We start from the raw sequence: 26,064 nt of genomic DNA on the forward strand, positions 1-26,064 counted from the left end.
GGGTCAAACCAGGATGCTGTGCAGGCAGCTGACATCCTCCTTAACTGATGATGTATAGCATACAAAAGTTCACCTCGTGTGAGATGAACTAAGGCAGCCTTTCTCAACCGGGGTGCCTTGGGGTTTCTTCAGGGGTGCCTTGGCAAAATGTCTAAAAATTGGCCAAAACATATATACAAGCCAGCAGATGGCACAAGCCTTCCTTTTAGTTACACAAAGCCACAGGTTTTCATTGTGCACCATTACGACCTTCTAGTCACCAGCATCCTGACAACCAATGACATCATCAGTTGATAAGAAGGATGTCGGCTGCCTTCACAGCATCCTAGTTTGACCCTCCCCTGCCCCTCTCCATCAGTGCTGGGGTCACATTAGCTCAGTGATGGATAAAAACTGAAGGAGAAGAGAAACACTGGGATACTAGTCAGTACCAGTGTGCAAACGTGTATTTGCTTTGGAAGAATAAGTCACCTCTAATGTTGGGTGTCCTACATGTTTGGATGTTGCTGCGTTATATAAAACTATTAGAATAGTTTTTGATATTTTAGAATGGGGTGCCCTATTAAAATTATGGACTGTCTAGAGGAACCCCATTTGACATTGGGGTGCCTCAAGACTGTCCATCATTTTAAAGTGTGCCTTGACTGAAAAAAGGTTGAGAAACACTGGACTAAGGTAATACAAAATATCTATCTATCTCTTAAGTTTTAGACTATTACATTTATAGACATAAGATCCAGACTTGATCATACAAGGTCCAGGCGTGTTCATATAGTTTTACTCCAATCAAATCCTCATATGCTTAACAGCAAGCTCAGAGTTAAGTGAGTGTTAACATCACATGGTCAGTCCAAAATAGCATCCATCAGGACAGTTGCTGGGGTTCAAACTGGTTTGACCATAAGATGCTTTTCTAAAACTTGAAGGAGGAAGTTAGTCTTCTCTAGCCAGCTAGATGCTTACATCACAGGCACAAACTTCGAACCACATTTCCTGAGTAGAAGAAAAGGGAAATGCAGGAAAAACTCTTAAAAATTACAGTATATATATATATATATATATATATATATATAAAAGAACATTCATTATTAGACCCCCTATATTTCTACTCAGAGTTGAAGCCAAATTAATATCACACAAATACATATTTATTTTCGGTATCATCTACATAAGGGGTGCTCAACCTGTGGCCCATATCTGAGGTTTGCAACCACTTTAGGTGGCCCTCGTTCTTCAAAAGGTTCAGCACCCCTGATCTACATATATTAAGGAGGCTGTCTATGATCCTAGAGCCAACCATAAGTAGCAACTTTGTACTTTACATTATGACCAGTACAATGTATAGTACCTGTTTTAGGGTTCATGTACATGGGACGTTTGGAAAACTCTTCTGAACAATGGAAACTGACTGTTGGAAAATGTAAGTTAAAAAAACATCTGTTTAGCCACGTTTGCATACTGCGTTTATGCGCGTTTGCGTTTAGAAGCATTTTTTAAAGATAATTTCAGGAGACCATCCAAAATGTCCAGAATGCACTGAAAAACAGTAAAAAAATAACTATTTCAGACATTTTGAGAGAAATAGAGAGCAGAAGCAGAGAGAGCAGTATGTGGTGAGATGACCTGTCTTTTCTGGTTGTATTCACTATGGATCCCATCATGAGCATAATGCGGCACGTTCTACCATTGTTTCCTTCATGCGAAACCTGGAACTGACTGCGCTGGTGTACCGGGTCCATTTGAATACATGGAAAATGCTTTGCATGCATTTCTGATGATTAAAAAAGGTTCTGGACAGCATCTGGATATGGAACAGTTAAAAAAACGCTTCTAAATGCAAACTCTTATAAACGCAGTCAACCACGTTTACAAGCGTTTCGCGTTTGAAACGCTGATAAAATCTATTCCTAAACACAAGTTTGGTGCGTTAAAAAAAACGACTGTAAACTCAACTGCCTGTAAATGACTGTAAAGGAGGATGTGTACATGGACACATAGGGAGAGTTCAGGGGCTGCTGAAAAAAACGCAGAAAAGCTCCTAAATGTCAGTTTATCAGCTGCAGTGTATATGAACCCTTAGAGATAAAAGTGTGAAATTTTATGCCGGAGGAATCTGTTTCGGGATTTAGTATTGACTGTCATATTGAAAAAAAAAAAAGATTTAGCAACAATACACTGGTATGCGATATGTAATCTACATTTTCAGCCCTTTCACACTGCTCCAGTGTGGTCTGACCGCTTCACAGGAGCAGCGCAGCTTACCCGCAGGTTTGGTGCAGAATAGCTGCACTTTTGCATAGAGTTCCATTCTGCCCCGCAATTTTATCATTATACAGGACTTATATAGCACCAACAGTTTGCTCAGCGCTTTACAATATAACGGGAGACAATACAGCAACAATACAGTTCAATACAGGAGGGTTAGGAGGGCCCTGATCCAGGGAGCTTACAATCTAAGAGTCTTGGTGCGCTTTCTGAGAGCACACCCAAACTCCTGCATGTAAACCGCGGGACATAATGCGATTCTATGGGCGAGCACAGCTCCAAGCCCACGGGGTAAGCTGTGCTGCTCCCACGGTGTGGTCAAACTGCTCCGGAGCAGTGTGAAAGGTCTATTTAATGTAATCCTCACTCCACTGGTTAACTACATGCCGCCCAGCCACTGTACATATACGGCGGCAGGGCGGCACTCGCAGGCAAAACCACGTTTTAAAACTTGTGTTTTGTAAACAAATAGGGGGCGCGCGCGAGGCCCTATCTGTCCCGCGGATCACCGACGCAGATGTCAGTCGCCGGGTCACAGCCGCTCCTTAGCGGCTATGTCCCAGCGATCAGCGGCAAACAGTGACAGAGAGCAAAGCTGCAGTAGCTGTGCTGTCTGTCACTTCCCTGACAGCTCGAGGATGAGCTGATCGAGAAAGAACAGTTTCTCTTTCTCGATCAGCTTTGTCCCGTCCAGCACACACCCCCGTCCCCTAGTAAAACACTCCCCTCACCCCTATAACCCTTCCCTGCAAAATAAAGTTAACCCCTTCCTCCCCAGTGCCATTAGTACAGTGTCAGGTTGTTTTTTTTTTGCACTGATCACTGTATTAGTGTTTTTGGGGATGTCAGTGACCCCAAGTCAGTACCCCCCAATGTCAGAATGTCCGCCGCAGTCCCGCAGTCCCTCCATAAGTCGCTGGTTGCTGCCATAAGTCCCTGATCGCCACCATAATTCGCTGATCGCCGCCATTATTAGTATAAAATAAACCCTAAAAATCCCAGTATCTTTCCCGCCATTTGTAAACGCTATAACTTTCACGTAAACCAATTATTTTACATGTATTGGTTTGGTTTTTTTAGCAAAGACATGTCGCAGAATGCATTTGGCAGAAATTTATGACTAAATTTGATTTTTGCATTTTTTTTTTACTGGACATGTTTTATAGCAAAAAGTCCAAAATATTGTTTTTTTTCCCTCAAAATTGTCAGCCTTTTTTTTTATAGCGCAAAAAATAAAAACCGCACAGGCGATCAAATACCGCCGAAAGAAAGCTCAATTTGTGGGGGGAAAAAAGGATGTAAATTTCATTTATGTACCATATTGCATGACCGCGCAATTGTCCGTTAAACTAGCGCAGCGCTGTATAGCAGAAAAATGGCGTAAATTGCAGTATTTATACCATAGTTTGTAGACGCTATAACTTCCACACAAAGCAATCAATATACACTCATTGGGATTTTTTTACCAAAAACATGTAGCAGAATACATTTTGGCCTAAATTTATAACCAACTTTGAGTTTACTATATATTTTTTATAGCTGAAAATAAAAAATATTGTTTTTCTTCAAAATTTTTGGCCTTTTTTTGTTTATAGGGTGAAAAATAAAAAGCACACAGGTGATCAAATTACACCGAAAGAAAGCTCTATTTGTGTGAAAAAAAGGATGTAAATTTAGTTTGGGTGCAGCATTGCATGACCGCGCAATTATCAGTTGAATTAGTGCAGTGCCGAGTAGCAAAAAGAGGCCTGGTCATTAAGGGGGGTAAATCCTCTGGAGCTCAAGTGGTTAATGACACACTAACCTGGAAATGTATATTTTTTGTGGGTCAGCAGTTTACCAAGTAATAAATCAAGGTGAGATTGACAGCCCTGCATCTTGCACCTTTAAACACAGGTCAGCAATGGTAACTCCCATATTGTTCTTCATAGGCTCCTATTAACCTGTTCCTCTTAGCTGCATGCATATATGTGGTGCTGGGTAGGTGAGCTTTAACACCGAGCCGCTGCATGTACACTCAATGGCCACTTTATTGGGTACACCTTAAGGACTGCCGTAATTCTTCGTGGCATAGCCAAGGTGTTGGAAACATTTTGGATTTTGGTCCATATTGACATGATAGCATCACACAGTTGCTGCAGATTTGTTGGCTGCACATCCATGAATCACTGATACAAGGCAGGATGGATCCATGCTTTTATGTTGTTTATGCCAGATTCTGACCCTACCATCTGAATGTCGCAGCTGAAATCAAGACTCCTCAGACCAGGCAACGTTTCTCCAGTCTTCTGTTGTCCAATTTTGGTGAGCCGGTGCGAATTGTAGCCTCCGTTTCCTGTTCTTAGCTGACAGGAGTGGTCTTCTGCTGCTGTAGCCCATCTTCTTCAAGGTTCAATGTGTTGCGCATTCAGAGATGGTATTCTGCATACCTTGGTTGTAACGAGTGGTTATTTGAGTTGCTGTTGCCTTTCTTTCATCTGGAACCAGTCTGCCCATTCTCCTCTGACCTCAACAAGGCATTTTCGTCCACACAAGAGCTGCTCGCTGGATATTTTCTCTTTTTTGGACCATCTCTGTAAACCCTCGAGATGGTTGTGTGTGAAAATCCCAGTAGATCAGCAGTTTTTTAAATACCCAGACCAACCCGTCTGGCACCAACAACCATGCCATGTTTAAAGTCACTTAAATCCCCTTTCTTCTGCATTCTGATGCTCGGTTTGAAATTCAGCAAATCGTCTTCACCACGTCTAGATGCCTAAATGCATTGAGTTGCTGCCATGTGATTGGCTGAGTAGCAGATTGTGTTACCAAGCATTTGAATAGGTGTATCTAATAAAGTGGCCAAAGAGTGTAAATGTCCAAGGAAAATGGCTTTCTGTGCAGGGAGTGTGCTCATTGCGTGCTCTCGGCACAGTAACTAAGCCGTCATGGACAGTTCCCGATGCATATTTGCGATTGGGAGCATACGATCATGTGACAGCCAATCAGAGTGGTCACATGATTGGAAAGGCTGCCTCCACTTCCCAGCATGTAGTTCCTCCTTAAGGGCCAGGGGATGGTGGCGGCAAGGGGTTAAGGCCCAATAACACTGCATTGCTTTCCCCATTTTGGGATATCTTTCGCACTGGTTGGCACGCAGATCCACTTTATCACTTGCACATTTGGAAAAGTCATTGGATCATTTGGCGTTTATGCACCTTTGAACTTTTTACATAAGTGTTTCCTATTTATTTAGTGATTTATTATATAATTTTTTCTGACATGTTTTTTCATCTTTTTTTTTTTCAAACCTTGCATTTTTTGGTACATTTTTGTAGTTTGGATTTAATATTTTTTATTTTTATGTTCTTTTTTTTTATATATATATTTTATAATTTATTTTTTGGGGGGGATTATCATTATCCAAAATCATGGGATAATGATGTTTTCTATGGAGTGCTGGGTATGAGTGGTACCAGGGGCGGACTGACAACTCATGGGGCCCCCGGGCAATAGGGGATCATGGGGCCCCTGTGTCCTTACCCAAACTCAAAAAAGCCTATGAAAAAGGTACCAGGGGCATCTCATGGGGCCCCCTACTGATCCCGGGCCCCTGGGGCTGTGCCCGAGTTTCCAAATGGTTAGTCCACCCCTGAGTGGTACGTAGGGATTTGTGACACTTCTATATTCATTGTTTCACCTTCATTCAGTCCTATCTTTGGCTGTTTTTCACCTTTATCCAGTCCCATTTGGACTGTATATATTTATAGTATTCTTTACTTTTTTGGTCTTTTTCACCTTTTGGATATCACATTGGATCCCTGAGTGGATCAGTTCACGTTACACACTTTATTTCAGTCCTTCTTTGGACCTGGTTGATTATAACAAAAATGATTGCCAAGCCCACAAATAGAAACAGGTTCTTAGCAACTATTAAAGTGGCAGTAAAATCCCCCTTGTTTACTTGTACCTACAGGTAAGTCTATAATAAGACCTACCTGTCGGTACAGTAAATACCTCCTAAATCCTAAATGTGCATTGTTTAGGAGATATTTACGTTAGTGGCAGCCGGTGACATCACCGGTGTATTTGCTAGTATGCAATGCCAATGATAAGACATTATCCTGCATGGGGCCCAATTTTTTCTTTTTTTGTTTTTTTTCCATTTACTTCTGCTTAACCACTTCAAGTTCGGACACTTCCTCCCCCTTCCTGTCCAGGCCAAGTTTCAGCTTTCAGTGCTATCACATTTTGAATGACAATTGTGCGGTCATGCAACACTGAACCTATATGAATTGTTTTAGCATTTTTTTGAGACAGATAAAACTTTATTTTGGTGGTATTTATTCACCGCTGGGATTTTTTTTTTTTGCTATATAAATGAAAAAGTCCAAACATTTTGAAAATGTGTTTTTCTTATAAAATTTTGCAAATAAATAATCTTTCTTCATAAATCTTGGCCAAAATGTATTCAGTTATCTTTTTAGTAAAAAAAAAAATAACCCAAATTAGTTTATAACCAAAAAGTATAATTTTTCAAACTTTTTTTTACATTTTTATATTAATATTTATGTTTTTTTTTAACCTACTGTCACGCTAGCAGTATAGTGACACTGTACTACTTGTGGGGGGGTGATGAAGATTTTTGTTGTTTTTTTTTTTTTACTCTGATTGCTGCGGGATTGTCGGCTTGCTTTACAACTTACCCTTTCGTGGAGCAGGTCCGGTGTCCCCCCATGCGGTAGGTGTCACCCGGTGCGGCACGCATCCCCCACACCTGCCTAGGGACGCCACTGTAGGGAGGAGAACATTTAAAGTAGAACTGCACTGCATCTGAGCACCACAAACCAAAAATACTATTTAATGCAATGGTAATATTTAGAAGCAAATCCCCCCATCCATCCATGCGCCATGCTCTATTTTGCTGAGAATTCACTTTGAAAAACACCCCCTGGTATTTCTGGCAGTGGCCATCTGTGACTGTGCTCACTTCTTATCGATTTGTCCCAGGGGCGGACTGACAACTCATGGGGCCCCCGGGCAATAGGGGATCATGGGGCCCCTGTGTCCTTGCCCAAACTCAAAAAAGCCTATGAAAAAGGTACCAGGAGCATCTCATGGGGCCCCCTACTGACTCCGGGCCCTCGGGCAGTGCCCGAGTTTCCAAATGGTCAGTCCGCCCCTGATTTGTCCTGACATTTATGTCATCCACTTTGTATTTTCCCACCATTAGACATTACCTTTTGGACTCTCCTGTCATTTGTTCCATTGCCCACTATTATATTGCATTCATTTGACCCTTTTATCACTTGTTTTTTCTTTTTAGGTTCCTAGCACTGTTTAGGAGATTTCACAACTTTAAACCTGAAATAAACAACCTTGCAAATGAGAGCTCCAAATCATATATTTATTAGTGAGAATACAGCTGTATGAGAGCACCCATGCCCTGCCCATCAGATGCTCTGATTAAGCTGATTACAGCTCACATTTTTATAGGGTTTCTTTAGCACATGCTACACCCTTCATTACTTATCAGCTTACAACACTCATGATGTATAGTGGACCAATACACATTATGTAAGTGTACCAATACACATCACTCAAATGTAGCTGGATACACAAAAACACCTGAATACAATATATATTATATATATATATATTAGAATAAAATTGAATATATCTATATGCACCTAATAATAATAGCCATTTCTAATGCAATGGACCTTACTCTAAGATTCTCATGTACTTATAACATAATTGAACACTTTTATTACTGTTATTTCGTTATTATGTATTCTTATGATGTAGGATAGTATTTCTCAACCTGTGGGTCGTGACCCCTTTGGGGTCGCCTAAGACCATCGGAAAACACATATTTTCGATGGTCTTAGGAACCGAGACACCGCTCCTCTATCTGTCTCCAGGCGGGTCTGTCCACATGCAGATACGCCCACATAAGAGTACCCAGCGTGATGACATCATCGCGCCAACCCCATCACATACACCCTGTACAAATACAGTTGTATGTGACAGGATTGGCGCCATAATGTACTTATGTGGACCAGTCATACATGTGTAAAGAGCAGCTACTGTGTAGAAAGCAGCTACTGTGTAGAAAGCAGCTACTGTGTTAAAATCAGCAGTATTGGAGGTAAACGACACTTCACGAATTATAATTACTGGGTAAATGTAAAATCATGAAAATACATCCTACATATCAGATATTTACATTACGATTCATAATAGTAGCAAAATTACAATTATGAAGTAGCAACGAAAATAATTTTATGGTTGGGGGTCACCACAACATGAGGAACTGTATTAAAGGGTCGTAGCATTAGGATGGTTGAGAACCACTATATGTAGGATATAGTAAGGATCACTTTTATCCCTATACAGCACATATTTGGAGTCCATTATGGGATTATTTGCATCCATTTCACATCTGTCATATGCACTAGTTGCATTGTGGTGTTTATAAAGTAATATACATGCATTATGTTTTTTGTGGTCATCCACCATCTTTAGTTCATTTTGATTCCCCTGTGTTTGTTAGCGCAGCACCATTCCCCCTTCATCTTGAGTAAGGGCAGATGATTCATGTAGATTTACTTCCTGGAATCCATCTGCCCTTAACTCAGGCATTGGCTGAGCTGAGATCCCTCCCCCCCTCCTGAGGACTGGGTTGTATGAAATCATTTGCCTACACATGGAAACCAGAAAGTAACTGAAAAAATGAAAAAAAAAGTTTAAAACATGTAAATATGATATACATTACAATCTATTTATCAATATTAGCAGCATCAGGATTAAAAATAGTCCATGTTGATTGAAAGAGTGAGGTTCCGCTTTTTCAAACATTTTTGCTTTGCAATACCTTAGGCAAAGAATGGGCTCATTTGATGATTTTAAGATCTCTTTCCTATGCTACTCATTCTACATATACAAATATCATAAATATCTTGTCAGTGCGGTCACATATAAGTTCCTTTTTTTATATTCCAGCTGTTCTCAATGCTCCTGTCCTGAGTAGAAATGACACTTCTGATATTCTCATTGGTGGCACCTATGTGTCTCTCCATTGTAATGCCAGTGGCCAGACTGTCACTACTTACACCTTCTACCATGATGGGAAGAACATCTGCTCTGAGCCCCATGTGACGTGCCAGGATTCCTACCTCTACCTCCAGCCAATCACAGGGAATGACAGAGGAATATACATCTGCACCATCCAGAACCCTGTCAGCTCCAACACCAGCAGAAACTCTATACAGTTGAATGTAATTGGTAAGTGGCCCATACATATACAATATTTCTCTAACAGCAGCCAATCCTGGATACAGATATGCGCTCCCTGGTGCCAAGAGAGTGAAGTTTTGGCAGTCCAGTAAAATTCGTCTCGACCCACCCCCTGCTCCTCAATGCATTTTGGGAACAATAGTGAAAAGAGTTCACTGGTCCCATTGCATTGCTGCTGTCTTGAACTACGGCTCCCATAATTCATAGCACTGTGCATAGAAGTCTATGGGCTGGTTTGGCTCTGCTCTTCCTGCTGATTGGAGGGAACAATGCAGCATAATAACATCATTACAGTAGATATACAAAATTTCTCTGGATATAAGCAGCATAAGGTGTGTGATTAAAAAAACACAAAATTAGGGCTTGAATGCACTCAGTGCAGTTCTTTGAGATGCCTGAAAACTCGAAGATATATTTGAAGGAAAGGAAATGTGTTGTTGGCAGTTTTCATTTCTGTAGCCAACATACATTGAGGCAAGTATGATAGATGTCAAAAAGCTAGTCTGAGTCTCATGCGAAACAAACCAGTAGTGATGGGCCGAACACCCCCCTGTTCGGTCTGCGGTCGAACATCCGAACCTACAGAATCTTTGACCACGAACTTCGAACGTGAACCAAACTACTGAGCAGTATCTTACCGCATCTGAGTATGTGTTAGGATACCGCTCAGTTACTAAAATACCACATGAGTTATATTATTAGGTCATGCGGTATTTTAGTAGTGAAACATTCATTCATGTTTCAGCTGTCAATGGGGTTCCCCGCTGACAGCTGAATGTAAAAAGAATTGTCGGAAAATTCTTTTTAAAACAGTGCGGGGTCCCCCTCCCACCCATAGCAAGCCCTTCAGATCTGGTATGGACTTTGAGGGGAAGCCCCACGCCAATATTTTTTAAAAAATGGCGTGGGGGTCCCCCCAAAATCTATACCAGACCCTTATCCAAGCATGCAGCCCGGCAGGTCAGGAAAGGGAGGGCGACGAGTGAGTGCCCCCCTCCAGAACCATACCAGGAGACATACCCTCAACCTCCAAAGCACCTTGTCGCCATGTTGATGGGGACAAGGGCCTCTTCCCCACAGCCATGACCTGTGGTTGCGGGGGTCTGCGAGCGGGGCGCATATTGGAATTTGGAAGCCCCTTTTGACAAGACGGCCCCCAAGAGCCTGCCCCCCCAATTTGAAAAAGTATGTGGTACATGGTACAGCTACCCATTCCCAAAAGAAAAAAAATCTAGTGTAAAAAAAGACAGGAAACAGTCTTTGACAAGTCCTTTATTAAAAATAAAAATTAAAAAAATGTCCCCCGAAGTAGATCCAACATCAATCACGATGCCTGCCACTACCCGAAAAAAGAAAAAAAATAACCTGTTCTGCTCGTGATGCCGGCTTACATAGATAAAATTCATCCAAGCATGTAAACTTAACCAGGAACACTGGTTTGTGTTCCACCTGTGCTCCACCAACAGGAATTGGCCTATCACGCAAGCTCTGACCAATGCGTTTCGTCAGAAAATGAATAAGGGGGGTGACATATTGGTTGCTAAGTACGTAGCAGGTGCTGGCATCTTTTCATTTCTTAACAACCATGACAGCAGAAGTAGGAAGCTATGATATATTGTAGAGCAGGGGTGTCAAACTGGTGGCCCTCCAGTGCAGGAGCTGACAGGAGAGAGATCTGTATTGTTTACATACAGGTCTCTCCCCCACTGGAAATCCTCAGAGATCACTGGGTGCCAGCAGGGAATCACCGGCCGGGACCCGGTGATTGACAGCCAAGGCCGTGAATGGCGGTGCGGGTAGGGTGTGCGCACGCAATATGACATATATACACGTGATTTTGTGCACCTGAGCCACCCTGTAGCAGTATTTCTGCTATAGGACAGCATGGAAGCCGTTAAAAGCTTTAAAATTTTTAACAAAGCTCTGGAAATGCGTTGTCAATGCTTGGTGTTCACACCGCTCTTATATAAGCTGAAGCCCGTGTGAAACAGGCCTTACACATTAAAAGCTTCACACATTTGTGAAGTGGAGTTTTACATATACTGTATACTACTTTCTATCATAAATCATTATATCTTATATTAATAATAATGATTAATAATAAAAGTAAAAACAAATAGATATCTGTATGATGTAATGTGATTGTTTTATTGTTTAACAGATCCGGTCTCCGATGTAAAATTAACCAGTAATGTATCAGGATTGGTCTGGCCGGGATTAGATTTGGTGTCTCTCACCTGTTCAGCTCGAGGTACAGATGTCACTTACTCCTGGAGCCTACAGGGGGCACCACTACCCCAGGACCCCCGATATCACCTCACTGAGAATAACACAGTCCTCATAATCAATCCTGTATCCGACAATGGAACCTTTACCTGTACAGCTGCAAACTCGATAAACAACCAGACCAGCAATGGAGTGAGCTTCAAGTTTGCCTGTGAGTAAAAATAAAATATTTACATTGCTGGGACATTTTTTTGCTTTTATTATTTTATGGTATAATGAGAACACTCCCTCCAGTTTTGGGATTCAAGGTAAGCAGACAATATACTTGCATAGGGTCCATCTGACATGCGTTGTTTTAGTATACCAGCAGCCTAACCTACATATGTGCCAGCTGTTTGATAGACAGGATCAGGGGCGGACTGACAACTCATGGGGCCCCCGGGCAATAGGGGATCATGGGGCCCCTGTGTCCTTGCCCACACTCAAACCACACCCAAAAAAGCCTATGAAAAAGGTACCAGGGGCATCTCATGGGGCCCCCTACTGACCCAGGGCCCTCGGGCAGTGCCTAAGTTCCCAAATGGTCAGTCCGCCCCTGGACAGGATCATGCATGCCCTAATGAAAGATGAGTAAAGCAGGTGGTAGCATTTGACTAACTAGTAGGTTAATACTCACCATACCTTTATAGGAGCTCAGCACTGGCTCAACCTACAATTTTACTTGAGATCTCACAGGAGTGCACACAGTGTGCTGAGTGTGCCTAGGAACACCTTAATCACCCCATGTGGTACAGATTCCCTCAGCTGCCTCCCAATTCTGCATCACTTCTATCCTCTACTCTCCCACCGGATGGAAAGGAGTGGTAAATATGTCATTTACTAGCCCCTTCCTTTTCTAAATGAACACAGTGAGTGATTGGTACCATGTAAATTCACAACTGAAGCATTGCAAATTGTGTTTACTATACTTTGGTTTGTGAATGAACAGGTAGCAACTCAGCACAGAGCACTTCCCATTCATTCACTGTCCTGTGCAGCTGAGGCTGCAATGAAAGGGATTGGGGAATTTATGTACCTTTCTCAGACTCAAAAGTGAGACCCCTAATATTTAGCCAACGCCCCCCCCCCCCCCCCAACAGAGCTCCTAAAAAAGTGTAACAATTATGAAAAATAATATTGTAAAAAATAACATTGCAACAAAATAAATAAGTAATAAAAAAAAAAAACTACTGACAACACCCACTAAAACCTATTTCTGTCCTACTGTGAGGTCTAAGCCCTGGTTAACATTGACTGTGAAATCGTGTGACTTCACTTGAAGTCGTGCGTCAATGCGAATTCAGGTGCGACTCGGAAGACATCTGTGAGAATTGCACAGATGTCCATGCAGGTCACACCTGAAATCTCAAAAAGTAGTGCAGGAACTACTTTCAAAATAGGTGCTACTCTAACTACATTAGAGTCACACCGATTGGAACGGTTCCATAGTGGACATTAGGGTGTGACTTGTCATGAGATTTGAAATGGTCAAATTGCATGACAAGTAGCACCAGTGTGACCAAGGGCTATTATCATAACTTTGGGTAAAAAAGGGAGATGTCCTGGGTGGGGCTTTTTTAGAGTTTGGGCCAGGAATGCAGATTGAGATTATACTGGAAACCCAAAAATAATCAAAAAGTTACTTTATTTAGCCCGTCTATCAAAAGTAAAAGAAATCCAATAGAAGCGAATGATCCCCATACAGTGGCTTTAGTCGGTGGTCAGAGTTGAGAAATCATACCTAGAGATCTCATACCGGCAGGCATTCGAACAGGGGCGGACTGACAACTCATAGGGCCCCCGGGCAATAGGGGATTGTGGGGCCCCTGTGTCCTTGCCCACACTCAAAAAAGCCTATAAAAAAGGTACCAGGGGCATCTCATGGGGCCCCCTACTGACCCCGGGCCCTTGGGCAGCGCCCGAGTGCTCGAATGGTCAGTCCGCCCCTGATTCGAATCACCCATGAGAGTACCTGCAAAAGTTGGAGATCGACAAAGTTCCAGAGTTTATAGACATGGTCCATCAGAAAGATAAGCATGGATGCTGTTCTTTTACAGGGTGTGCTTAGTTTATAAGTGACCCTGTCGTGGCAGAACCACTTTAGGTGAGTTGTGTAGGATTATCAGTAAAATAACACAGGATTGAATTAACTGCAATCACAAGATGATCCCCACTGAGCCGAGTTTGTTTCATCATCTCAGTGTAGAAGTCAGAGGGAATCTGTCCACTTCTGTCTTATATACAGAACTTTATTGTAGAAGAGCATCCTTTTTTTACAGATTTTAGCAAGTTGCTCTATGAAAATCTCTCATATGGCCCTCACTCGTGTCCATGATCATTCGTAGTAACCAGCACAGATTTATGAAAGATCGCTCATGCCAGACCAATCTATTAACTTTCTATGGAAATGTGAGCTGTAATCTGGATAAAGAAAGCCCTGTGGATGTAGTGTATCTAGACTTTACCCAAAGCATTTGACATGGTGCCTTATAAACACTTAACCTCTTCACGCCAGTGCCTCCTGGCCCTTTAAGGGATTTCAGATGCCAGGAGGCAGGCAGGGTTTTAGGGTCATGTGACTGTTGTAATTCGCTGTCACAGCGGTCACATGATTGAAAAAGTTCCCGATCTCAAGGGGAGACACCGACATATGTGCTCTGAGCGCACAGGGATGCGCTCTCAGCACATATGTGATTTCAAATGCTACGCAAATATGCGGCCGCTTGGCGTCAAGGCCCAGGCGCCGAGAGGCTGAATATTTGCGTACGGTCGGCGTCCAGTGGTTGATTTACAAATCGAGGTCTGTTGGCATGGACGATGGTATATGTAACTGGATAGAAAACTGGTTGCAGGGGCACAACCAGACGGTGGTGATAAATGGTGCACCTTCAAAATGGTCTGTAGTCGTGAGTGGGGTTCTGAAGGGGTTTGTTCTGGAACCAATTCTGTTTACCTTGTTTATAAATGATATAGAGGTTGGGAAAAACAGTTCAATCTCAGTGTAGTTCAATCTCAGTGTTTGCTGATACACAGCTAAGTAGGGTAATAAACACACTACAGAATATTGAAACCTTACAAGAAGACTTTAATAAAAAAAAAACTGCAGAGGGGTGAGCAAATACATGGCAAATGAGGTTTAATGTAGGAAAATGTAAAGTAATGCACTCTGGGGCTAAAAATATAAATACAATCTACACGCTAGGGGGAGATTTGGGAGCATGAAATTGTCCAAATGTCTTGGTATGCTGACGCCTTAAGAGTTCCCTTCACTGGAACTAAGGGGCCAAGGCCAACCCCTGAAAAACAACTCCACACCATAGTCCCCCCTCCACCAAACTTTAGACTTGGCTCAATGCAGTCAGGCAAGTACTGTTCTCCTGGCAACCACCAAGCCCAGGCACGTCCATTGGATTGCCAGACAGAGAAGTGATTGGAACACCTGAATCCAATGATTTGTGTATCCCAATACTTTTGGCAATATAGTGTATGTAAGTGAAGTTTCTTATGAGAGAAGTTAGAGAAGTAATCTGTTGGGCATTGACATCATTTATGGATTTAGATAATAGGGCAGTTCTCTAATGTGTGTTTACAGAGATTAACTCTTGATTCTTTGGACTGACTGTGTTTAGTTATTGAAATAACAAAGGGATACAATTATTTCTTGCTCTAATCACAGCTGTAGTGACTGCAGTGACGGTGACCAGTAATGCCTCGGGATTGGTCTTGGCTGGACAGGAATCTGTATCTCTACATTGCTCAGCTCAGGGTTCGGCTGTCGATTTCCTCTGGAGCTTGAATGGAGAATCATTACCCCAGGACTCCCGGTATCACATCACACAGAATGATTCTCCTCCACAGTCCAATCTCATCATCAGCCCCGTCTCTAGAAGTGACGCTGGACCTTTCACCTGTACTGCCTCTAATAAGCTTAACAGTGAGACAAGCCGTGGTCTGACCTTCAGTTTGGCCTGTAAGTAAAATAATAATAATCAAGATAATTGTAACATATAGATAGATAGATAGATAGATAGATAGGATGATAGGTAGATCTATAGACAGACAGACAGATAGATCTATATATATATAGATAGATAGATAGATAGATAGATAGATAGATAGATAGATCAATTGATATAGATAGATAGATAGATAGATAGATAGATAGATAGATAGATAGATAGATAGATAGATAGATGGATAGATGGATAGATAGATAGGATGATAGGTAGATCTATAGACAGACAGACAGACAGATAGATAGATAGATAGATAGATAGATAGATAGATAGATAGATAGATAGATAGATAGATAGATAGATAGATAGATAGGATGATAGGTAGATCTATAGACAGACAGACAGATAGATCTATATATATATAGATAGATAGATAGATAGATAGATAGATAGATAGATAGATAGATAGATAGATCAATTGATATAGATAGATAGATAGATAGATAGATAGATAGATAGATAGATAGATAGATAGATGGATAGATGGATAGATAGATAGGATGATAGGTAGATCTATAGACAGACAGACAGACAGACAGATAGATAGATAGATAGATAGATAGATAGATAGATAGATAGATAGATAGATAGATAGATAGGATGATAGGTAGATCTATAGACAGACAGACAGATAGATATATATATATATATATATATATATATAGATAGATAGATCGATCAATTGATATAGATAGATAGATAGATAGATAGATAGATAGATAGGATGATAGGTAGATCTATAGACAGACAGACAGATAGATATATATATATATATATATATATATATATATATATAGATAGATAGATCGATCAATTGATATAGATAGATAGATAGATAGATAGATAGATAGATAGATAGATAGATAGATATGGATGGATAGATAGATCTATATATATATATATATATATATATATATATATATAGATAGATCGATCAATTGATATAGATAGATAGCTCGATCTGCGCAAGATGTCTCCTTGGGAATAAGCACAGTTGATATTTGCCAGCACACCACAGATCACCAATCTCATCCGAACGACTGTTTTTATTGAAGAATGATCACATCACAAATAGAAAGGTGCAATGTTTCTGAGCCATGCAGGAGCCCTTCGTCAGGCATGTGATGTCTGCTTGGGAATAACATCTGAAACTATTACTGTTAAAAGTAAATTGTGAAGAAGAAAAAGTGGAGACTGACATTGTTGACCTTTCCTTCTGAAAATGTTAGTTGCCTGGTTGGCATTCTTATCCACTGGCTTTACAGGGTAACTCCACTTTAGTGGGAAAATAAATAGCAAATAAAAAAAATGATATAGCATATACAATTGCGACTCAAGTCATATTGTCATTGAATGTTATTAAAAATTCCCTTTCCTTTTCAATCTGCAACATTGTAATTTTATTTAAAATGCAATGCAATGTGGCTACCTGGAGGCTTTCTGTACACAGATGGTATACAGAACGACCCCCAAAAATGTCATTTCTTGCTTGTGTTGTTGGCTTACTGATTTTCCCAGAAGTCTGCACTAAGATACAACTCAGATTTTTGGCATCCCCTGCAACAAAATGTCAGTTTTGGTGAGATACTCTCAAGGGAATATCATGTCTAAGGGCAGGTTCACACTATAGAAACACAGTCCAGATGCGTTTTTGCATGCGCGTTTTGACGCATTCGATTGTGGTTTTTTTATGCATTCCAGTTCATTTTTTTCCCCTCTCTTTTTATTCAATTTAAATAGGGACATATGTGTGTTCGAGTGCGGTTTTGGTACGTTTTTTATGCGCTTTACCGTGTTCCAGTACAGTTCTGTGCAGAAAAAATGCAGCCTGTTCTACTTTTTTTTCTGCAACTGGAACGCACTGGAACTGCAAGCACTGATGTAAACTATGACATTGACAACCATATAACCTACTTTTTGTGCCTTTTGGTTGCAAAAAAAAAGCAACTGAAACGCATGCAGTGTGAACTGGCCCTGAAGGGATGCAGAACCTGCAATTTTCCTTGTTAGAGCCCTGCAGGTACAGCAGCTGATTGATAATTATGAAACCACTCCCATTAGATTAACTTTGCACTTGAACACTGTGATGGACCGCCTGGCACCCCGCCTGGGTGCTTCCGTCAGAGAGCTTCTTCCTCGCCTCTGGAACACAGGAACAAGGTATTATAGCTGGGCTTTGCACCCAGTATATTAGTATATTACCCATTAAGTCAATAGCATGTGTATAAAAGTGGATGCAGAGCTGGATAAAAGTGGAAAGTTTGCCCCACAGAAATATGAACATAAAATACTCCAACTTTAATCAAATGAAATAAAAGAACTAGGTTTCAGAGCAGCTCCTGAAGAGCAATGAGGGTTGCCCTGAAATGTGTAGAATGCAAATCCCTCAGTTTCAGAGGAACTGTTTTACAAGCCCATTTACCATAATTACTTGTGTGTACAGTATACTGTATATGCTTATGCTGTCCTACAAATGGTTAGCTGACAGCTAGCTAACAAAAACTGACAAAAGCAGTGTTGTGTTTCATTCCAAAACTGAATTTACTTCTGGGAATAGTTCTGTAAAACTGCAATACAATTAAATAGATTGAAGTTACAATATGCTTGTGTATATATCTCTTACAAATGCATACAATGAACACATGTCTTGCAACCAGCTACCTGCAAATCACATTAAACACATTTAAATGCAATCTAGATATATACGTGACTTAAAAAACAGAATGAATGAACTTACAGGCATATGTGTATTAAAGGGAGAAAGGCGGCCTTCACTGGAGTGTTCTTCTGGAAGCTAAAGTGGAAGTGCAGTGGTGGATGGGCAATCTTTATTAACAAGACACTCCCTATTCTTGTTGAAAGGAATAATAAAAACAGGTGCGATTGCAGTGAATTTCAAATAGATGGCTCTCTACACAATATAAGGATGTGAATACAGAACAACACTGTATGAAACATCTTATATTAAAGTGACTCTAAAGACTATTTTTTTCTTGCAATAAAAAAGATGTTATACTTTTTTATATATATAGTACAAACGGTCACTCACCTCTTCTCTGGTGGTCCTACGTTGGTGCTGTCCTCTCCTTCCTATGAGTGCCCGCTCAGCTAGCTGGCTGGTGTGGGAAAGCCCATGCACACACGCTACCAAGTCAGGCTGTGTGCCTGTAGGAATCCATTAAGGCACGAGTGTCAAACTGGTGGCCCTCCAGCTGTTGCCAAACTCCCATGAGGCAATGCAAGATTGACAGTTACAAGCATAACTCCCAAAGGCAGAGGCATGATGGGACTTGTAGTTTTGCGACAGCTGGAGGGCCGCCAGTTTGACACCCCTGCATTAAGGTAAACAGGGATTGGCTCAGTTGAGTAAAGATTTTTCAACAAGTTTGAAAATCTCCTACTGACAATGAATAGTTCTGACATTAAAATTACTCGTTAATGCCCCTTCGGTCTGCTGCCTTATGTATGAGCCTCCTGGTGAGTTGGATACATATACTGAAGCATGAGTGGGAGGTTTACATAGTAAGTACAATCAGGTTAAAATGGTTTATGGTACTTATTAATTGCTTATTTTATATTTCCTTTCTTACAGGGCCTCCAGAAGGACACATGGCTTGTTTAGTAGGTCCCAGCAGTCAGTATACCCAATTCACTTGTTCCTGGCTAGGAGGACAACCAGCTGCTACTGTCACAATGGTATTCAATGGTCTATTGGAAACAGGATCTAATCAAGTGATAAGGAATGTGCCTGCAAATACAAGTTTTGCAGGATTAACCATGATGTGCTATGGAGATTATTTGGGAAGCCCATCAAACTGTGAACAGACATTTGGTGGGTTCAATACTGCACATATGATACTTGACTGCTGTGCTACATGACCAAAAATGCCAAACTGATAACTAAGCACTTGATCTTTGGCTGTCATTATTCTAACCTACTCTCTTGGTGTCCAAGATCTGTGATAATTACTAATAATTTTATTATTGCAATTGTGTTGAAGTTAAGACTAATGGCAGTTAGGCAGTATAACCAGGTAGGCAGATGCAGTCTGTATTCCCTTCTGTTGGTGGCGCTAGGCTTTAGCAGTAATGCAGAAGGGGAAGGAAGAGGTAAGGAACTTAAAGAGGAGCTCCAGGCCCCCTCTTCCTCCCCCCAAAAAAATAAAAATCAGCAGCTACAAATACTGTACCTGATGACTTTTAATATAAGGACACTTATGTGACACCCCTGTGGCCAATGCGACCCAGGGAAGGGACACGCAAAAAGAAAGCTATGTATGGGATGTCAATATGACTGTATGGTAAAATTGTCCAAAAACTGCTTAGACCTGAAGAAGGGGACATTCCCCAAAAGCTTGTCCTCAAAATTGTATGTTAATGCAAATAAAAAAAAGTATCACGGACAGTACTCAATTGTTCCTGATCCCCCGAGAGGCAACCGGATATTCCCTAGATCAACTTTACCTATAAATGTTAGTATCCAGTTATATTCTGTGTATCCAAGAAAGAATCCAGGACTTTTTTAAAACAATCCACTGAGCTGGCCAGAACCAACTCTTGAGGGAGTCTATTCCACATTTTCACAGTTCTTACTGTGAAGAAACCTTTCCGTGTTTGGAGATTACATTTATTTTTCTCCAGATGTAAAGAGGTTACTAAAGTTACGAAAATTCTCGTATGACAGAATACAACTTCTAACGTGATGTAATGTATTGTATTGTATTGTAATGTATTCTTTTGTTCCTGATCATGCCCGGCTTATCAATTTTGGGTACACCAACCCCTTAATGTCATATATATGTAAAAGTGGTTCTTTTATGTAAACCTTTTTGTTTCTTAATGCATACTAAAGTCATTGAATGTGCTTATTTCTTCTTTTTTTATATACAGTGAAGGAAATAAGTATTTGATCCCCTGCTGATTTTGAATGTTTGCCCACAAAGAAATGATCAGTCTAAAAATCAAATGTTCGGTGTATTGTAACTCTGACAGACAGAGTAGCAACAAAAAAATCAAAAGAAATGCATGTCTAACAAATGATGCACTGATTTGCATGTTCATGAGGGAAATAAGTATTTGATCCCCTATCATTTAGCAGGATTTCTGGCTACCAGGTGTCTTTCATACAGGTAACAAGCTGAGATTAGAAGCAATCTCTGAAAGGGAGTGCTGCTAATCTCATTTTGTTACCTGTAGAAAAGACACTTGTCCACAGGAGCAATCAAACAATCAAATTCCAAACTCTCCACCATGGCAAAGACCAAAGAGCTGTCCAAGCATGTCAGGGACAAGATTGTAGACCTACACAAGGCTGGAATGGGCTACCAAACTATCACCAAGCAGCTTGATGAGAAGGTGACAACAGTTGGTGCAATCATTCGCAAATGGAAGAAACACAAAAGAACTGTCAGTCTCCCTAGGTCTGGTGCACCATGCAAGACCTCACCTCATGGAGTGTCAATGATCATGGGAACAGTGAGGAATCATCCCAGAACTACACATGAAGATCTTGTCAATGATCTCCAGGCAGCTGGGACCACAGTCACCAAGAAAACAATTGATAACACACTACGCCGACAAGGATTGAAATCCTGCAGTGCCCACAAGGTCCCTCTGCTCAAGAAAGCACATGTCCAGGGAACATTCTGCTTTGAGGGTGTTTTTACTGCTAAGGGTACAGGACAACTGCACCTCATCAAAGGGATGATGGACGGGACAATGTACCGTCAAATCTTGGGTGAGAACCTTCTTCCCTCAGCCAGGGCATTGAAAATGGGTCGTGGATGGGTGTTCCAGCATGACAATGACCCAAAACACACGGCCAAGGCAACAAAGGAGTGGCTCAAGAAGAAGCACATTAAGGTCCTGGAGTGGCCTAGACAGTCTCCAGACCTTAATCCAGTTGAAACTCTGTAGAGGGAACTGAAAGTTCGTGTTGCCAAACGTCAGCCACCAAACCATAATGACTTGGAGAGGATCTGCCAATAGGAGTGGGCCAAAATCCCTCTTGAGGTGTGTGCAAACCTGGTGGCAAGCTACAGGAAATGTCTGACCTCTGTGATTGCCAACAAGGGATTTACCACCAAGTACTAAATCATGTTTCGTGAAGGTGATCAACTACTTATTTCCCTCATGAACATGCAAATCAGTGCATAATTTGTTAGACATGCATTTCTTTTGAATTTTTTGTTGCTATTCTGTCTCTCAGTGTTACAATACACCTACCATTCGATTTTTAGACTGATCATTTCTTTGTGAGTGGGCAAACATTAAAAATCAGCCGGGGATCAAATACTTATTTTCTTCACTGTAACAGACCTTCCAGAGTCTTCAGGACACAATAACGGTACAATATCTTCAGTAATAGATGGACAAGTTGTAGTGATGACAGTGGACTTGGTCTCTGGTTTGCACAATGAGTTGACTTGGTATCGTTCACTCCTATCCAGAATACAAGGAAATTCACAGTAATTTTCAGCAGTGATACGTCCAGTCTTCTGATTACTGAGGAAGATGCCGGGAAATAGGAAAGAATAAGCTTTGTATTGTTGGTGTCAGTGAGATAAAATATGCTTCATATTGTTGGTGTCATTGAGATAGAATAAGCTTCGTATTGTTGGTGTCAGTGGGATAAAAAAAAAGTCTCTATTATTGTTATCAGTGGGAGAAAAATTAGCTCCATATTGACATTGTCAGTGGAATAAATTAAGCCTCATCTTTGGTGTCAGGTGGATAAAATAAAATTCATAGTTGTTTTCAGTGGGATAAATTAAATGCTGTTGTGAAGACAGCGGGAGTATAAAAGGCCTCAAACTGTTGGTGTAAATGACAGCAAAAATAAGCATTGGTATTCACCTACCTAATCACACGCTCCTATCGTGCTGCTCTCCTTCTCTGCTGATGCCGGTTCCTGTAGGACAGCATAAAAAAATCAGCAGTTTTTGCAATTATAATGAAATCATGTGCCCAAGTGTGGGTCCCAACTAATGTGAGAGATATATGCCCATTGGTTATATGCTTTGGCGTCACAACGTTGGTGTCATACCCACGGGTGACAAGTCAGCTGGCTTCTAAAGCAAGGATATGACTTACAGGAGGAGAGCTATGTGGAATTCCATAGGAGCAGCAAGTATTGAACATAGTGAGAGAGCAATGGAGACAGTGATGGCACACTGGAGATGGCAGGATCATCACTGAATTTCCATTGGGAATGAAGCATGGGCAGCAGAAGTTTATTAGCGCCAGGCGCAGCCATACTCACTTGGTAGGCATGTCCACTGGCCTACATGGATAGTGAGCTTCTGCGACCTGCATAGAGACATGTCCGGCATGGATGCATGGGACTTCTCATGTGAGTAATGCATACTTGATCGATTGATCAGCTTTCATTGCAGTTACACTCATACAATACAGCTTCTACTTACTCGATCTGTGCTGTCCTAAAACCATCAGAGACTGTTGCGTGCACTGATTGCCTACTGTATATTAACACTTCTCTCATTGACGGCTCTCACACCAACAACTTGCCTTGCTTCTTGCTGCTAACTGGACTTCATCCATTTTTGGCTTTTTTTTGCAATTTACAGTTAATTACTTTCCGCAACTTAAAACCTACCTTAACTCGTATGGAATGAACTATTGTTGATTTAACATCAGTCTGGTTTGGTTTCGCCACATAAGAGCCCTTATATGCATATAGACACTCAGGGGTTTATTTACTAAAGCTGGAGAGTCCAAAATCAGACTCCCTTCTGCATAGAAACCAATCAGCTTCTAACCTCAGCTTGTTCAATGAAGCTTTGGCAATGAAACCTGGAAGCTGATTGGTTTCTATGCAGAAAGGAGTCTGATTTTGGACTCTCCAGCTTTAGTAAATAAACCCCTCACTGGCCATTTTATTAGATACACCTTTCTAGTACCAGGTTGGACCCGCTTTTGCCTTCAGAACTGCCTTCATTCTTCATGGCATAGATTCATCAAGGTGTTGGAAACATTCCTCAGAGATTTTGGTATCTATTGAGCTACTGCTGCCTTTCTATAATCTCTAACCAGTCTTCTCATTCACCACAAAGCATTTTCCTCCACACAACTGCTGCTCACTGGATATTTTCACTTTTTTGGACCATTCTGTGTAAACACTAGAGATGGTTGTGTGTGAAAATCTCAGTAGATCAGCAGTGTTTGAAATACTCAGACCAGCCTGTCTGGCACCAACAACCATGCCACATTCAAAGTCACTGAAATCCCCTTTCTTCCCCAATCTGATGCTCGGTTTGAACTTCAGCAAGTTGTCTTCACCACGTTTAGATGCCTAAATGCATTGAGTTGCTGCCATGTGATTGGCTGATTAGCAATTTGTGTTACCAAACAATTGAACAGGTGTACCTAATAAAGTGGCCAATGAGTGTATATTTATATAAATACGGGAAAATTATAGCAGTGACTGGTCTATAACGGATTCTTTACTGTTTTTTTCTTCCCATTGAGGCTTATTTATATTTATAGTTGTAGTTGCCATAGCTCAACAGGAATGGCTCACTCATACGCTATTTAGTCCCTTTGCGAGGTATTATATTTTGGGAGATATCCAGATTGGTGGATGCTTCACAATCTGGTAATATCACCCCCTATTGTGGCCACAGGTGACGATTTGGATTTTATATGGGGGAAGACAACATTGTCTGGGGCATGATTATGGGTGTGTATTAGATTTCTCATTATATTTTATATTGCTGGTAACTAATTTTGATATTTAATAAAGTTTATATTTTTACTCAATTTTCTGGCATATCACATAAATCCCTTGGGGTAACCACTTTTTTAGTGTGGACTTTCTTGTTCATACACATTTGGTTATATGTGATCATACCACACCCTGTCAAAAAAAGCAGCTACAATAACAAAATCACTTATATTTACTATTACATTTCATTTTTATTCTACAGTTCAACCTTTATGCCTTGGACTTGGTGGTGGAGAGGTAGCCGGAATTGTGCTCGGAGTTGTTGCTGTGATCGCCATTATTGAAGTTGTTGTCTTCTTTGTCCTAAAGAAAAAAAAAAGTATGTTATCTGTAATTCATTTTTTAAAAACTATTTTATTTTTCCAAAAAATGAGCCAAAGGTCACAAGAAAAAATGACTATACATATTCCAAGATATTCCTCAATCCTTTACAAACATCAGCTAATTTTGCAAAATTCTGAAAGACACATGTAGGCATAAAATGAAAACATTAACACATCTGATAAAACTCCAAAATATAAAGGATATGTTCACCTTTGGAAACATGCCGCCACCCGATCCCCTCCCTACCTGTGGCAGAAGTACAGAGAGAAGTTCCGCGTTCCCACCAACATGTCCGCATCATTCATTCACAGGGCTCTGCGAATGAATGAACTACCAAGTCCCAAAAGGCTTAGCGGCTGTCGGCTTGTTCTCAGAGAACTACCACGGCACTGTGGAGTGTCGAAGTTCACCGATTCTTCTTGTCAGTTGATCTTCTTGCCCGTACAGGATGTATATATATATATATATATATATATATATATATATATATATGTATGTATATATATATATATATATATATATATATATACACACACACACACATATACTGACAGGCCTGCAGGAGATCTGCATGGCACCACCATCTGCTGATCACTGGTGCAATTCTTTACAGGCTGCTGCAACCAAGAATATGAAAAAATGCACATTTTATACATTCTAAAAATGTGCATTTATTATCAATTTAATATTTATTGTTAAAAGGTGAACTTATCCTTTAAGCTGTTTTGCAGACCAATTCTTTCCTAACCATGTAGAGGATAGACATGCAGATATTTCCAGTGCTGGACCAACAATATTGTAGCGCTTACCCCCGTAGGAGCCGCTGTAGTTTTGCCCAGGTCTTCCCTATAATCACCTCTGAGCCAGGCACAAGGTATTTCCCACATCCAGGTGAACACACTTTCACTTGATTTCTACAATGACCAGTCTAGGGGATTTTTTTTGTAGTTATTTTATTGGATAGGGATGGGGAATTTAGCAGGAGACTCCAAGAATAGAACAACGAGGACACTATCAGCTTTAGGTGAAGTCCTTGTTGGAGCAAGTAAGACTTCTCCTTTACTAGGGATGCACCAATATCCTTTTTGATCGGTGAGTATGAGTACCAATACTTTCGGTCAATTCCGAGTACCAATACTTTGCGATGTGATTTGTGTCCATAAAAAACAAAAA

General features: G+C 40.9%; 1 protein-coding gene across 1 annotated transcript in view; it reads left to right on the forward strand.

Moving 5' to 3' along the window:
• LOC149443895 (cell adhesion molecule CEACAM1-like) overlaps nucleotides 1-26,064 on the forward strand; it is a 39,368-nt gene that overhangs the window by 6,495 nt on the left and 6,809 nt on the right. The window contains exons 3-7 of the mRNA XM_089655230.1: nucleotides 9,250-9,531; nucleotides 11,705-11,980; nucleotides 15,485-15,778; nucleotides 19,417-19,656; nucleotides 24,770-24,886. Of these exons, the coding sequence (XP_089511356.1) occupies nucleotides 9,250-9,531; nucleotides 11,705-11,980; nucleotides 15,485-15,778; nucleotides 19,417-19,656; nucleotides 24,770-24,886 (1,209 nt within the window). The remainder of the gene's footprint in view (nucleotides 1-9,249; nucleotides 9,532-11,704; nucleotides 11,981-15,484; nucleotides 15,779-19,416; nucleotides 19,657-24,769; nucleotides 24,887-26,064) is intronic.

The sequence above is a fragment of the Staurois parvus genome, unplaced genomic scaffold (assembly GCF_062004578.1).
Source record: "Staurois parvus isolate SC_StPar_1 unplaced genomic scaffold, SC_StPar_1.0 ptg000827l, whole genome shotgun sequence".
Classification (NCBI taxonomy): domain Eukaryota; kingdom Metazoa; phylum Chordata; class Amphibia; order Anura; family Ranidae; genus Staurois; species Staurois parvus.